Source organism: Grammomys surdaster, unplaced genomic scaffold, assembly GCF_004785775.1.
Source record: "Grammomys surdaster isolate TR1022 unplaced genomic scaffold, NIH_TR_1.0 269, whole genome shotgun sequence".
Taxonomy (NCBI): Eukaryota; Metazoa; Chordata; class Mammalia; order Rodentia; family Muridae; genus Grammomys; species Grammomys surdaster.
In genome coordinates, this window is record NW_021604710.1 from 62854 (window position 1) to 78445 (window position 15592).

Genomic DNA, 15592 nt, shown 5'->3' on the forward strand with positions numbered 1-15592 from the left:
TCTCTGAAATAGTCTAGGATGCTTGATAAAGGTAATAAAAGTTCCCTGACCCCATAATGATATATTCTTTTCTCCTCCTTGTACAAAATATCTGAGCTTAATGATACCAGTGAATTCTCAGTTATAATAAGAACTGATCTTGCTATACACTGTGTGAGTTTTCCTTTTATGTCATTTTATATAACAAGAGGCATGAGCTATGGGGAATTTAAGCACATGGTTGCTCATAAGCCTCAAGTTTATATTTAGTTTGACTGTGTTTGTTATTTGTCTTTCCCATGCACATGGCTTAGTGGCCTTGAAAGACTCAATTAAACTGAGGCCTGATTGAGCTCAAGTAAATATATTGAACTTTGCATTGGCAGGATCAAGAGGAACCAGACATTGAAGTTTCTTTTCCTATATTAAGGCATTGGATTTTTCTTTAGCTTCTCTAACTACTTTCTTGGTTAATGTGCTAGTCATTACTGGGAAGAAATGGTCTCTTTTAACATCTCTAATGCCCATGGGTTATACTAAATTAAATTAATGTCATTCAAAAAATTCTAGTAAGGCATATATGATGTAAACAAATGGAACAGCCAAAATACAAAGGGAAAGTAACACTTCACAAGCTAAGAATCACTGGTATAAGGTGAAGAGGATATTCTCAGTTCAGTCTGGTGTTTAGTGTAAATAAGACACATTAAGTAGCCTCACAAACCCTGTTGAAGCCACAGCAAACAGAGAAGGTCATGTGGGCAATACAGGGCTTGCATGGGATGGGCCAAAATGAGGAAGTCCTCTGTATACTGTTTTTAGGGCTTGAGGAGTCAGAACAAGAGCAGGGTTTGGAGGATGTTAACAGGTGTGAGACTGAGACAGCCAAAATACCATACCATGTGCATGCAGACAGGGTGAACACATATGTACACCTATTAGGGATAACAGATGCTAGGTTTCTCAGCACTGCCTCAGAAAACTGCAGACAAGGAAAGGGAGAAGGTCAGAACTAGAATGAGCTGAAAATATTAGTAAACTCCCAGCTTTTCACTATCAATGTGTGCAGTTGTCTGTATACTGCATATGCTCCTTACTTTAATTACTCTAATGCCTGGCAACAGTGATATACCCCAAATGCATATCTAGAACCCACACCCTGTTTCCTACACATCCATACTCTTATAAAAAAAAGGGGGGGATTTTTTTTGTGTGTGTATCATAAAGCAATGGAGTCTCCAAAGAATAAGGGGATCCTGACAAGAAGAAGGAATTAAGAACAGAAATGTTGCCAAGTATTGGCGTCACCTGCCTTTAATTCTAGGACTTGGGATGTAGAAGCAGAGAGATCTCTGTGAGATGAAGGCCAGCATGACCTACAGAGCTAGTTCTAGAGAAGCTATATATATAAAATCAGTGCCAACAATACCTCACTGGAAGCACTTGCGGTATTTTGACTTACCCTTTACATGTGATCTTTTATTATTTATCACTGCATTCACCTATTCAGCTACTAAGAAGCTGAATTAACCACCCACCCCTGTAAAGCATTGTGATAGAGTTGGAGAACACTGGCATTCCTGCTACTGAAGAGTAGACATCTTGGCTGATGGTGGTCTGACTAGTCTGAATATTTGGCAGAGGGTTGAAAATAATTATTTCAGCCTTTATCTGCATCCACATTTCAAGGGAAACCAGAAGATGACATTATTTAGGTGCCTAAAAGCAATTGCATTTAAAATTTCACAAAGTGTGTGTGCACTGTTCCCCCCCACCATCAGCATTCAAGAAGAATAACATTATTCACTAGTGATTTTTAAACGAACTAAGGTAGCCTACTTCAAAATAGTCTGTTTTCCTCCTCTGTTCCTGGTGTTTGAGCAGAGCCTGGCAAGTGGGAATGTGTTTAGTAGATACTTTTTAATTTATCTTGGGTGTTTCACCAAGAGCTGATGTTTGCAGCCTATACATCTTCAAGGCTTCAGATGCCTCCATAGTCTATGAATCACCCTACCTTCAACACCCTGGTTAACCTTTCTGTATACCGCAAACTCACTCAGGTACCATGAGGGGAAATAAGATCAGAGAGGATCACCATGTCATTTTTCAGTGACTATCTGAGTATGTTTCTTTTAAAAAAAAAAATATGTATTTAACACCAGAAGAGGGCATCAATCAGATCCCATTACCGATGGTTGTGAGCTACCATGTGGTTGCTGGAAATTGAACTCAGGACCTCTGGAAGAGCAATCAGTGCTCTTAACCACTGAGCCATCTCTCCAGCAGGAGCAAATATGGAGACAAAGTGTGGGACAGAAACTGAAGGAGGGACCGTCTGGAGATTTTTCCACCTGGATATCCATCCCATGTACAGTCACCAAAGGTAGATGCTGTTGTGAATGCCAGGAAGTGCATGCTGACAGGAGCCTAGTATATCTGTCTCCTTAGAAGTCTTCCAGAGCCTGACATATACAGAGGCAGATGCTCACAGCTAATCATTGAACTGATCAATGGGTTCCCAATGGAGGAGTTAGAGAGAAGACTGAAGGAGCTGAAAGGGTTCACAGCCCTATAGGGAGAGCAATAATACCAAGCAACCAGAGCTCCCAGGGTCTAAACCTCCAGCCTGGGAGCACATAGGGAGGGACCCATGGCTCCAGCTTTATATGTAGGGAAGGATGGCCTTGTTGGGCACAGGTGGGAGAGGAGATCCTTGGTCCCATGAAGGCTGGATGCCCCAGTGTGGGGGAACTCGAGGGTGGGGAGGTGGGAGTGGGTGGGTGGAGGCACATCCTCATAGAAACAGGAGGAGGGGGATGGGATAGGGGGATCCTGGGTGAGGGGGAATGGGTTAAGGGGATAACATCTGAAATGTAAATAAAAACCCCAATTTTTAAAAAGAAAAAAAAAAACAGAGAGGAGTGTAATGTGCTCGTTTATCCTCTAGGGAGAGCTGTGACCTCATGTTAACTCTTGAGGCTGATAATGGGTTAGGTGAGAAGGGCAGATGGAAAGGGAGTTGGGCAGGAAGTAGAACATAGGACTTTGCTCCTTTTTCTGTTTGGGAAATGGTGTGGATGGAGCTTAGAGACACTAGGATATCCAGAACATATAGGGTATTGTTCCTGAGTGTCCCTGGGCTAGATCTCTTTGAGCTAGATGTTCTTTCTCTGTTCTCCTGTAGCTTCCTCTCCTTGTTTCCTTTCTATATGTAAGGCTAGTCATCTAGGAGGTGGTATGTTCCCAGTGTGTGTGTGCGGGGGTGGGGGTGGGGAATTGGAGGAGGTGGGGGAGACAGGGTTATAGCATATTCCTCTTCTGCCTCTCTCAGCACTCACTGAGGTGCTTCTTCTATAGTTATCATTAAATTATTGTGCCTTGACATGATGTACAGGTTGCTTCAGAAAAGTCTCTGATGCACAATGAGGCTGCCTTTCTTAGGATGAAGGAGAGAAAGCCTGGGTATGCCTAATCTGAATCCATGAGAGGAAGCAGGAAGGGTGTCTATCCAAGGGAAGTGAATCTGTCAGGGGAGGAGACGTAATACAAAGTAGAAAGAAGAAAGAGTACCACTTGCGGGTACAAGAAACTGTCTCAGGAGCCCCAGGAGGCAGCTAGGCATGGTGTGTCTGGAAGCCTACGCCCTGACAAGTATAAAGGGCTAAGAGGAAGTGTGAGCTGAAACCATCTACGCAACAGGGAGCATCCAAGCAATCCTTTTTACAGGGTCAGCAAAAGGCACCCACATAGCCAGGATCTAAAGAGAAAAACAGATTCCATGCTGTCTTTCTGCCATGGGCTCCACGCTCTTCAGTTACCTGGCCTTTTCTCTCCTGGTGGCAGGTGAGTCCTAGTCTTGGTCCGTACAGCTTTGTATTTTACATAGAACATCCATCTACAATTAAACTTGTTTTCTTATTCCCACAGGTCCAGTGGACCCTAAAATTATCCAGAAACCAAAACATCTGGTGGCAGTCACGGGGAGCGAAAGAACCCTGATATGCGAACAGTATCTAGGCCACAATGCTATGTATTGGTATAGGCAAAGTGCTAAGAAGTCCATAGAGCTCATGTTTTCCTATAACTATCAAAACCTTGCTGACAATCAGACTGTCCCAAGTCGTTTCCAACCTCACAATTCACAGAAATCCTACTTAGACCTTCAGATCACAGCCCTACAGCCTGACGACGCGGCTACATACTTCTGTGCCAGTAGCCAAGACACAGCCCTTTAGAGCTCTTGCCTCCCTGTACATAAACCTCCTATCCAGGAAACTGCTGATAATAACTGGTCCACCTGAGTCTGGAGACTTTGTTCAGTAGTCCACAGTACTGAAGTGAAAACCTCAGACCACAATGCCACCTGCTAATTTTGATGTCATGATGCCAAATTATGAGTCTGCAAAGCAGTAGCTTTGACTTGAGTAGAACGTTGTCTACAGTTAAATATGGGACTGACAAGCTCGAGTTTAAGTTGTTTCAAGGGTTTGTAGTCCTGAGCAATCTTTTATGGACCACTTAATTGTTCTTACCAATCCTCTTCCAATAGGTATTCTTATAGGACTTCTCTTTTCAGGAAGAGCCTGTACCTCTGTCCTCATTACAGCTCCAAATATGCTCACACTTTTTCTGAGAAATCCCCGCTCTCACCAAGTGGCTCTTTAAGTTCCTATATCCCAGGATAATCCTTCCTTATTTGATCTTTGCCATTGGTTAATTTACTCTCTTTGCTTATGGTCAGGTTCTTGACTCTTGCTTTTCTTTCCCATTGAAGTTTTTAACAAGGTTTTCGTGCTTGACTCTTTCGTTCCACCCCTTAATCTTCATGCTGACTCTTTGTACTCTGTTGTTAGTTGTAGAGTCTGATGCTTTTGAGTTGTTGCTCACCACAGTAACAAAGAGGAAATCTCCTGACGTTTCTCAGGAAGACTTAATTCTTACAACATCCTTTGCTGAACTCTGACTTCCCTCTGACTACTCCTAGCAATGGCCCTCTGTCTTGTGCACACCATCAGATCTATCTCATAGGCAGAACAGAATCCTGAACCCTCGGATGTTTGTTGTATGCTTGCTGTTCGGGTTTCTTTTCTCCCATAGAGAGTAGTCTGCAGAGGGTAACTCTTGCCACTAACCAATAACCCTGTCAGACCTTGCCTATGACACCATGAGAACTTAGCATGCCCCTCCTCTCTTTCTTATGTGCAGTCACTCAAGCTAGGTAAAACTACATTCTTGCTGTGACCCTACTATGGATATCTGGCTCCTGTGTTGGACAATTTTTAGTCTCCTGGAAGCAGGTAGGTTCTTAGAAATTCTAGACTTTTCATTTCATATTGAGACAATCTTTAAGTTTCCCATTAATGTTCTTTCTTTTTCCACAGGACACACAGGACCCAAAGTCCTACAGTTCCCAAGTCATCAAGTAATAGCTGTGAAACAGATGGTGACCCTCAGTTGTGACCCAGTTTCTGGTCACCTATATTTCTATTGGTATAAACAGATCTTAGGACAGCAGATGGAGTTTATGGTTTCTTTCTACAATGGTAAAGTCATGGAAAAGTCTAAACTATTTAAGGATCAGTTTTCAGTTGAAAGGACAGATGGTTCACATTTTACTCTGAAAATCCAACCCACAATGCTGGAAGACTCAGCTGTGTACTTCTGTGCTAGCAGCTCAGCCACAGCCTTGCAAAAACACCATCTTCCTGTACACAAACTCTCATGTGTCTGACTCTTTCCTAACACCATATATTCCCCAGGAGAAAGAAGTCTACATGACATTTTTTTAATTGCAGTTGTTTTTTGAACAGATAAATACCTGAAGTTAAATGGCTAAAATAGGATATTTCATAGAGGGAAGGTCAGAGGTCACGAACATACAGATTTTCTCTAGAAACCACAGAATGTGGTTGGTGAATAATCTTGACCAAATACTCTCTCATCAAGTAACTAAGTGCCTCATGTAGTCTATTTTTTCTCCATTTTAATTGCATTGTATTAGAAATCTTTTTATTTCTTTTATCGATAGTTGTTTAGATAAAGTTAATTCATAAGGTAGAAGTAGGGTCAGTGCTCTGTTGATCCTCACTCCTACTGACTCAGGGGCCACAAACGTAGTTCCTACCCTTGAATTTATCAGATCTGTTGGATAAAAAATTTTGGTTTATGAGAAGAAGGAGACGGAAATTGACACTACAACCACAATACATAATAAGCATTCTGTTAATTCTAAAATGAAACTATGTTTGTTGTTTTGGTTTTGTTTGTCGGTTGATTTTTGTTTGTTTAGTTTTACAGGGATGCTAGAATGTAAGCATGAAAAATTGAAATTATACAAATCGAGTTTCTAAAAATAGATACCATGTGGTCACCAATTTGCTCCTCATTATTGGAAACAAGGAAAAAGGTTGATGTGGATTTGAGTGAATTCAATCAAGTTTCTGTAATTGTGGTGATAGGTGGCGATTTGTTGAGTGAGTCAATCACAATAAAAGAAGTAGATGTACCAAAAGGTGTCAAAGCCATAAGGCAGCAATTCTCACCCCGTGGATCGCAACGGCTTTGGGAGCAGAATGGTCCTTTCACACGGGTTGCCTAAGACCATTGGAAAACACAGATATTTATGTTATGATTCATAATAGTAACAAGATTACAGTTATGAAGTAGCAACAAAAAAAAATTTTACTGTTGGAGGTCACTCACTACAACATGAGGAACTGTCACAGAATTAGGAATGTTGAGGTCTACTGCCATAAGGAGTAAAGATTGGACCATCCTACTGTACAAGAACAACCCACAGAAAAGCAGAGCCAGGCTAGAGGAGATCTAGAATGGGTGGTAGAGGTAGATGACAAGGGACACCAACTTGTTAAGAAACACTGGTTACATCAGCTCTGAAGTTTATTGCTATGAACCTCCTATGTTTGTCATTATTGCAGCTGACCACTACCTTAAAGGCCTGATTATTTAGATTTGATAAAAATATAAACTGTATCATTTAATGTCAGCTACATCTGTGATGATCAATTTCATGTAGACACAGACTTGCTCCATAGGAATGGTGCTTAGATATGGACATTATGTTCACAAGGAATTCTGCTGCTGTTAGGAGTTACAGTAGTGGCCTGGATGGTACTTATGCAGACAGAGTCCAAAAGTGTGGAACAGGAGGGTCAAAGGTTTTCTATTAATCTGTCTCTCTAGAAGATCTTAGATTTATGGCCAATCATCTACCTACACCAATGACCTAATTAACATGCTTTCATTTCTAGTTTTTTCTATCTCTCTAATTTTGATTGAGTAGTTTCACCTTATCTTTCCAACTTATCTATTCTTTAAGCTTTGTACAGTCTCTTTATAAACAAATATACTGAATGTATATATTAAACAATCAGTATAACTCAGTTCAGAATTTCTATTTAGACCATGACTATAGTTCCAAGTTGTCTGCTAAAATTCTCCATTATATTTGCTTTGTTCAAACATTGACTATTTAAAAACCAGTGTCTAGTAACTGTAATATCCAAATTTGGGGGGCCATTTTTTGTCTGTTGTCATATCTTGTTTTGTGATGATATTATCTTCATATGAATCCTGGATTACAAGAACAATTAGAGAGTACTTAGGGTTCTGAATGATTTCATCTTTCTCTCGACAGGACTGAGATTGTACCTGCTAGGAAGTTGTACAAGTGGCACATCATCTTCATCAAGCTGATGAAAGAATTAAATTGAAGCTGAACTTTGAGGAGTCCCAGGGATCACTGTTAAGTCCTGGTCTAAAGTGGGCAATGGTTTAAGGTTGAAACAGTGTTTGAGTATTTAGCAGCTTTATTGACAGGAAACTCATATAACATACTGTCGGGAGCAACCCTGTTTATACACTGAAGGCCTAAAATCAGCCATAGGCCTAAAATCAGCAATAGGCCTGACATTCATGCCTGCTAGCACCAAGTCTTGGGTCTCTGTGGAAAAACACTGAAACAGATGCCTAGAAGCTATTGTAAACAAACAGCTTTGGTGGAAGGCTGCCAAGCAGGGCTACTAATAGGCCTTGTAGATAGGTGACCTTGGTGGATAATACCAACTTAGATAAAGACAAGTGAATCATAGGCGGAATCATAGGTGGAGTCATAGTGTCCTGTCCCCTGAACCTTCACCCAGCTAACACTCTGTTCTGGAAGATATCTGTACTCCCCCTGAACAATCTGTATTCCCCCTGAACACCCACATTCCTGCGTCATCCCCTTGTCCACATCCTGCCTTTTTGTGTATATAACCTGTGTGTGTAAAAGTAAAGATGACGATCTGATCAGACTATAGACAGATCTTCCTTCCTTGAGTCTGCCAGTTCCCCACTTTCTCTTTCAGGTGATCTCCCAGGACCCCTGTTTAATGCTCTGCTAGACAGGACAACATACATAATGTTTATTCACATGCGCAATTCCCTGAGCTCTTCAGATCCATATAGCTGTGTCAGTGTCATCATGATCTAGCTTTAAAACATTTTCATTCTCTTCAAATTCCCCTGTGCTCCTTTTCAGCAGTCCTCTGCACTCTCTGCAAGCCCTGGGTCTGGAGCTGTCCCAGGGTCCTTTTGATCAGTAGCACTGAACTGAAGTGTTATTCTACACATCCAAGAGCTACTGGTAGCTTTTCAAAGTACCCCACTCTCTCTATCTTTCCTCCACCTTGTCCTCTTAGCAGATTCTGCTAAACTGGCAAATAGGATTAAGAGAAAATATCTTCAAGGGTTATATTTTTCTCTAAATTTTTGATCTTTTGTGTCCTTACTCCCTTTGCAGACAAATGCCTCCAAACATAAATCATTTCCAATAAACAAACTTGTTTTTCAGTTTACTTTGGGGTGAACATTGTAGTAATCTGATACAACTTTGAAGGCCAGGGTATGAGCATGTTGGATTTAGGGTGTGGAGGGGCTAAGCGAAATGGCCAAATGGCCAGTGCAGGCGTAGGCACTTCCCCAGAAGCCTAGCAGGCTGGTGCTCATCACAGCCACAGTACTTCCCCCTTCCCCCTCAGCCCCTCACACATAGAAATCCCCCTTCCTGCCACCTGACCCCTCCTGAAAAGACACCGCAGGCAGATGTCAAAGACCACAAATCCGTACTCTAATAACACCCACATCCTGGAAACCAAGATATCAGTTTGAATACAGATAAACAAAAACAGCCCAGCAGCCTCCATGTCGCCTGAAGCTGGCACCCTCTCTGATGGATGGCCAAACACTCCCTAACATAGGTGGCTTATGGCCTTGGGAAAAGCAAAAAACATACATCCTTAGAGAGAAATCATGCCAATTAAGAGGTCCCAGGCAGCTGAGACTGGTTCATAAAAACATTAAAGCTTCCCTTAGCTGCCGCTTCCCTCCTCCGTGTAACCTGCTTGTATATATTCCCTATACTCCCTGACAGGGGGCACAACTTTGCTTTGTGCAACTTGCTCTCCAAACCTGGGTTTGAAATAAAGGGCTCTTATGTATCTCTACAGCGGACATAGCAATTCTTTGAGATCTCTTGGAGGTCCCGAGACCTGGGCATAACAGGTGGAAGCATCCTTAAGAAAAGAAGTAATTAAGCATCCTGCAACTTGCTCTAGCAACAATGTTCCTATTGTAAGCCCCAGTATACACACTCTTTTGAAGATCTTTGGCTTTAGTGACCTGGAGGATATCATCCCTTATTTTTCACTGAGGGAATGGTTACTCCTTAGAGTTTTAAGGAATACCGTTACATGTTAGTATTTGTTAAGTCTTTATTTATCAACAGGACCCCAGTTGGCATCTGGTCCAGAACATTTGAATGACAGTTCCCCACATGCTTCATAAAATTTGGAACCCAACCATTAGTTCAGAGCATCAAGATACCCTTACTAAAAGTTTCTTCCCGTCCCCCAAAATGTTGAAGACACAATGTCTAGCTGAGAACTCAAACATCATTTGCGGAGTCTGATGTTTTCCCTCAAATGATGAACATCAAGAGAACAACTATCCACTAGTTACATTTCAGTTTCAGCTGCTGGGCTTAGAACTCCTCCGTTTGGAAACTTGTCAAGAATGCCTGTGGATCTCATAGCTTACTGCATCGCATGGGCCTCAGACTATATGCTTTGTGTGACCTCTCTAGCTGAGTGGGAGTGGGAACTTCAGTGAGGCTTGTGTCCTCTGTGGACAATGGCTCTTTCTCTTTTCCTGTGAAATGTGCTTCTGAAGCCAAGGGTGTTCAGAGACAATGGCACCTCTCTTCTAGCAGCACCCAGAGAGGCCCCTTTTTTTCTTCATGGCCTTAGGCAGTCCCAGGATCATCCTCTTCCTGCCTTCTCACTTGTTCATTGGGCACCCCTTCCTCACATGATGCCTGTTAAGAAATCACTCTGAGATAGGAGAGCCTTGGACCAATGACAATTTCCCTCCGATGTGCGTCCCTGTTTCTAAGACCTCTATCACCCACCAGCCCTAATACACAATAGAAATGCTGAACTCTAAAACAATTTTGCTTGGTGTGCTTTTTTTCTTTTCTTTTTTTTCTTTTCTAATTAATTATTATTTATTTATATTATTTCTTTTTTATTTTTACTTATTCACTCTACTTCACCCTCATTGCTCTCTTCCTGGTCACCCCCACTCCTAATACTTCCCCCTCCTCTTCTCCTCTGAGTGGGTGGGGCACCCTCTGGGTATCCCCACCAGATCCTGGCACTTCAAGTTTGTTTAAGACTAGGTGCATCCTCTCCTACTGAGGCCAGATAAACAGCCCAGCTTGAAGAACATATCTCATATACAGGCAACAGCTTTTTCCATAGACCCCTTTCCAGTTGTTCACGACTCTCATGAAGAGTAAGCTGCACATCTGCTACACATGTGTGGGGAGGTCTAGGTCCAGCCCGTGTATGTTCTTTGATTGGTGGTTCAGTCACTGAGAGAGAGCCCCAAAGGTCCAAGTTAGTTGACTCTAGTGGTCTTCCTGTGGAGTGCCTATCCCCTTTGCTTTCTTTTGCATTTTGTTTGAATCGTAAAAAGCAGAAAGGGGGAATTTATTCATTGTGCTCACATTGGGAAGAAGGTCAAAAATATAAATAAAAAATAAATCCAGTGACTTAGGCTTCCAATAAGCAGTTTAGCTTCAGTTTTAAACATAGGGGCCAGAGGTATGCATATCTAAACAGTCTCCACCCATCGAGGTGTGGTCCTGTCCATCACTGTTTCAGCTCCATTCTTCTGAAAAGTATAGTCTGATAACTTGCAAATCTCTTTCTGGGAGAAAAGCTTCCCTTCTGGTTGGCCCTGTATGTCTTGAAGACTTAATATCTTGAAGATTGTTTCAATATCACGAAAGCCAAAGGGAGATGGATATACAGTGTCTTTTTTGAATGTCTTCACTCCTTTTGGGCAGGTCACACTGATGTTGATTCTGTCCCATAACCTTAACCTTGAGGTGGAATATATTTGAGAAAACAAAAAATCAAGTAGGAAAAAAGTAAGAATGCTTTTCATTTGACTGGCCACCAGGGGGCGCTGTGGCTCTGAGATTCGGACTTCTAAGGAAAGCCTGAGAGACTTCACTGTTTGAGAGAGGAGTAAGAGAAATTTTGGCTTATTTATAGCATGGAAAAGCGTGGTCTGCAGAGGCTGTGAACCAGTGGTGTCAGGTGAATGGCTAAACCCAGACCTCTTTCTGCACTGAAGTTCCAGCAAATGGCCTCACTGACTTCTTTTATCTGATCCTGTATGGAATTAGAAAGTAGTTGGGGGTACAAGAACTGGGAACCCACAGGTAAGTGCAGGTAGAGAATACATCCTTGAAAGCAGTATATGAAGCTCTGAAAGCTGCACTTCTGTTCCAGCACAGTCAATTCTAGTCTGGTCCAGTCTTGTATGTTGTGAGCTCCTATGCCCAGCAATGAATGCTGCAGACTGGAGATTCCTTAGGACTTTGAACGTACAGCCAGTGACAAAATCTACTAATTAGGACAAAAGAGACCAAGGATCTCATTTCTGTTTCCCTCAAAGAATTTCTGTTTATACCATCAAAGAATTAGACTAACAATTCTTGTGGCTGTTCATCTGCTGTGTGATCCTCTCTCTCTATTCTTGCAGAAATAAATTTACATAATAATAGGAAACACCTCCTCTGGGCATATGTTGTATTAAAATAGCAACAGCATCAGAAGCTATCAGGAGCACAGTGCCATTTGGACTCTATTTTCAACTTCTAGATCTATCTACAAATACCCTGAAAACAAGCCTGCTCTCTGATGCAGACATTTGTGATGCTATCGAGATACTCAACGATTAAAAAAAAGCAGGGTGGATTGACAGTCACCCAGAAAATAGGTCTAAGAAAATGTGTTTTTACTCAAGACTCTATCTCATTTTTAACAAATTTGAAATTTCCCTTGCTTTGTGGAAATCCAAGAACGTCATAATATTACATTTTCTGTGCGCAGTTGCTAGGCAGCAGACGTAAGTTCTGGGATAGCTACTCGTGCTGCCATATCTATTCCACCATACTGAACAAAGTGAGAGTCTAGCCAAATAATTTAACTGGAAAAACAATCCTCTTTTCGGCAAAGGTTAATTATGTAGCTCATCTTGGAACAAAACAAAGAAATACACTGAAGACTGCCAACTCAATTTTCTAAGCTGAAATCTAACTCTCTCTGCCATGAGCTGCTTTCAAAATCCTCTGAGAATTACGAATATCAGAAAAGGCAAACGCACACACATCTAACATCAAAATTAAAATCTAATAGCAAGGACCTATAAGTTAGTGCATAGAAATCCGGGATCTCTTGGATTTTTCTCTTGAGCACACGATTAAAATATCTGCAACTTCCTCCCTATAAGGAAAATAAGGTAAGATATAGCCAGTTTTTAAAGTTAACCAAAAGGCTTGTATATCATATTATTCATATTATTACAAATTAACTTTGTCAATTGTTCTTTTCAAGAAGCTAGATTAAATACTGAGGGATCGGTACAATAGTATCAATAACATAGCTGTTGTAAGAGGTTGGATGAGAATTCATTAGTTACATAGGCAAAACAACTGATAATTTGTAAAGACAAATGGGAAAAGGCCTGTAATGCAATGTCTCCTTCGCCTTACTCTAAATTTTTATTTGGTAAACTGGTCTATAAACCTTCTGGCACAAGATAACATTAGTTAGTGTGTGTGCTGACTTTTATGGGTTTTTGGTTTTTTTGTTTGTTTGTTTATTTGTTTTGCCAGTGAGAAAATTGATCATTCTCTTCCGGGACAGTGCCACTGTAATCTGCCCCGCTCCGGGTAGAGAAGAATCAGGCTGCCTTGTTCCTTATTCTGTAGGAGTTGTGAGAAACAGTCTGAGCACAGAGAGATGGAACACCTATGACAATGACGTCTCCATGGGTTCCTGTGCCACACTAACAGGTAACAGGATAACACAGCAGGTAACAGGTCCGGCTGTGAGACTCTCTTCACTCTGATCTAGAAGAGCACTGTCCCCTGATTTCTCAGGGAATCTCTTCTGATTAAAGTCACTCAAGGCAGAAGTAACAGTGGGAGTTTTGGTCCACGGTGGGTGACTTCATATATAAGACAGATGAACATGTACGCTTCTCCCACTAAGACACACTCTTCAGCCTGGCCAGATAGAAGGAGTTTAAAGAAAGACAAATTCAGACTCAGTGACAAATAAGGACCTGGCTGCCAGTCAGTCCATTTCCTGCTTGCTCTGGTTCTTCTCCAGCCTCTGCCTCAGCTCTACTGCTTCTAGACATTTCTATTTTTAGGTGACAGCCAGGCTAAAATTGCTTCATTTTCAACCCCCTTTGCTTTCCTCACTGAATTCTCGCCCTTGCTAGGGATGGCAGTCAGCTCTGGCTTCCCTGTTCAAGCCACCCTCTCTCCAGCGTGGCTATAGCTACCAGGAAGAAAACTCTACATCAATATTTGTTTCTGCCTATGCTTCAGGCAAAAATCATAATATCTTTTTAAAAATTCTTTCAAAATATATAACAGTATTTGGAACTAACATTGCTTCCTGTAAAGAAAGTTTCCTTGGATCAGGGTCATTTCAGCATCATTTCTAGGCACAGCTCACCTGATTGTGTCAAGAATAGTGGCAGAAAATAGCAGGGTAGATAATTACTTTAAATTGACTTCAAGCATTCTCACTGTTTTGCATGGTCATGATTACCATTGTCACCTGTCCCTCACAATGTCTCCCCCACCCATCTCTTCCTTGTTTCCTAGTTTTTTTCTTATTACCTGCCTTCCTTCCTTTCTCTCTTCCTCTTCCTTGGTTTCTCCACCAAATTTTCTCCCTCTCTTTTCCCCCCTCCTCCCTTACTTTCCTCCTCATTGTCTTCCTTCCTTTCCCTTTTTATCTCCTTCTCTTTTTGACTCTCTTACTGTCTCCTTTGAATCACTTCGCATGTAAGCTTTGGGAGGCAATGAAATAGTATGTGCTAAAGGCAGTAATGAATGCTCACAGAATTTTAAGATTATTGACGTTAGCCCATCGTTTGCAGATGAAAAAACGGGGTGCTGTATAAAGTGCTTAAAAATTAATTTCTGATTTCCACATAATATGAGCTTTATACCCTTAATCCACATGTAATCTATATATTTTCTAAATTTGTTTTTGTGAGATAGGATCTTGCTCTTGAACTCTGGCTGGCTTGATACTCCCTTTATGGCCCAGGGTAGCCTTGAACTCAGCAATTTTCCTGTCTCAGCCTTCTGAGTGCTGGGATTATAAGAGTTAAGGCCCCATACCTGTGTTCAATTCATTTTATTACTTTCAGAATATTAATATCCTATGAATGAGATTGTTTCCTTCTTGCTTTGCACTATGTTGGTATTTAATGACTGAAACAAATAAATCACATCTGTATTTCCAGGAAGACGTATAGTTATTCTTATTGCCTTCACTGATATATCCTTATGTGCTTTCTGTGTTCAGGAAAACACACATGTACAATCTGAATTTACTGTTGGTAATATTACCAAAATTTTTCTGTCTCTCTGTCTATGTCTTTTGTTTCACTCTGTTTCTATGTCTCTCTCTGTCCTTCTAGTCTCTCTCTCTCTCTCTCACACACACACACACACACACACACAAATTTCAACCTATGCACAAAGACATTCTAGACATACTAGCTATGCTTAAGTAGCATTTCGCATCTGCCAGCCACACTTTGTTTTTTCTCCACTAGCACTATCAGTACAAGTGATCAGTACCCTAAATGAAGAATTTCTGTATAAGCAGACACAAACAGGTAAAGTGAACATTGAGAATTGCACTTTATCATCCTGGTTGCTCTCATAATAAACACTTCACATTACACTATAAAAACATAACAATGTTATAATCACATTATAACATGTGATAAGAAAGAACCAAAAAAATTTTCAATGACTTTTCTCTATAGTTAAGTCAATATCACAATCCTAAGAATCATTAAGGGTACAGCCATACTTCTAGTATTTTGAAAAATGGAGAAGCAGTAAGTAACTTAATGGACATAGGTACTTTGAGTCCTCAGTGGCAAGCACTTCTAGCCCTCTGGACTTTAGCCATTAATTTTTTTAAAGGAGTTTTCAAACTGT

General features: G+C 41.1%; 1 gene segment (V, D, J or C); it reads left to right on the top strand.

Annotated features, from left to right (window-relative positions):
- Nucleotides 1-3571: 3571 nt before the first annotated feature.
- LOC114628506 overlaps nucleotides 3572-15592 on the top strand; it is a 392361-nt gene continuing 380340 nt past the window's right edge. Inside the window, 2 exon segments of the C gene segment in view lie at nucleotides 3578-3822; nucleotides 3907-4199. Coding sequence covers nucleotides 3774-3822; nucleotides 3907-4199 — 342 coding nt within the window.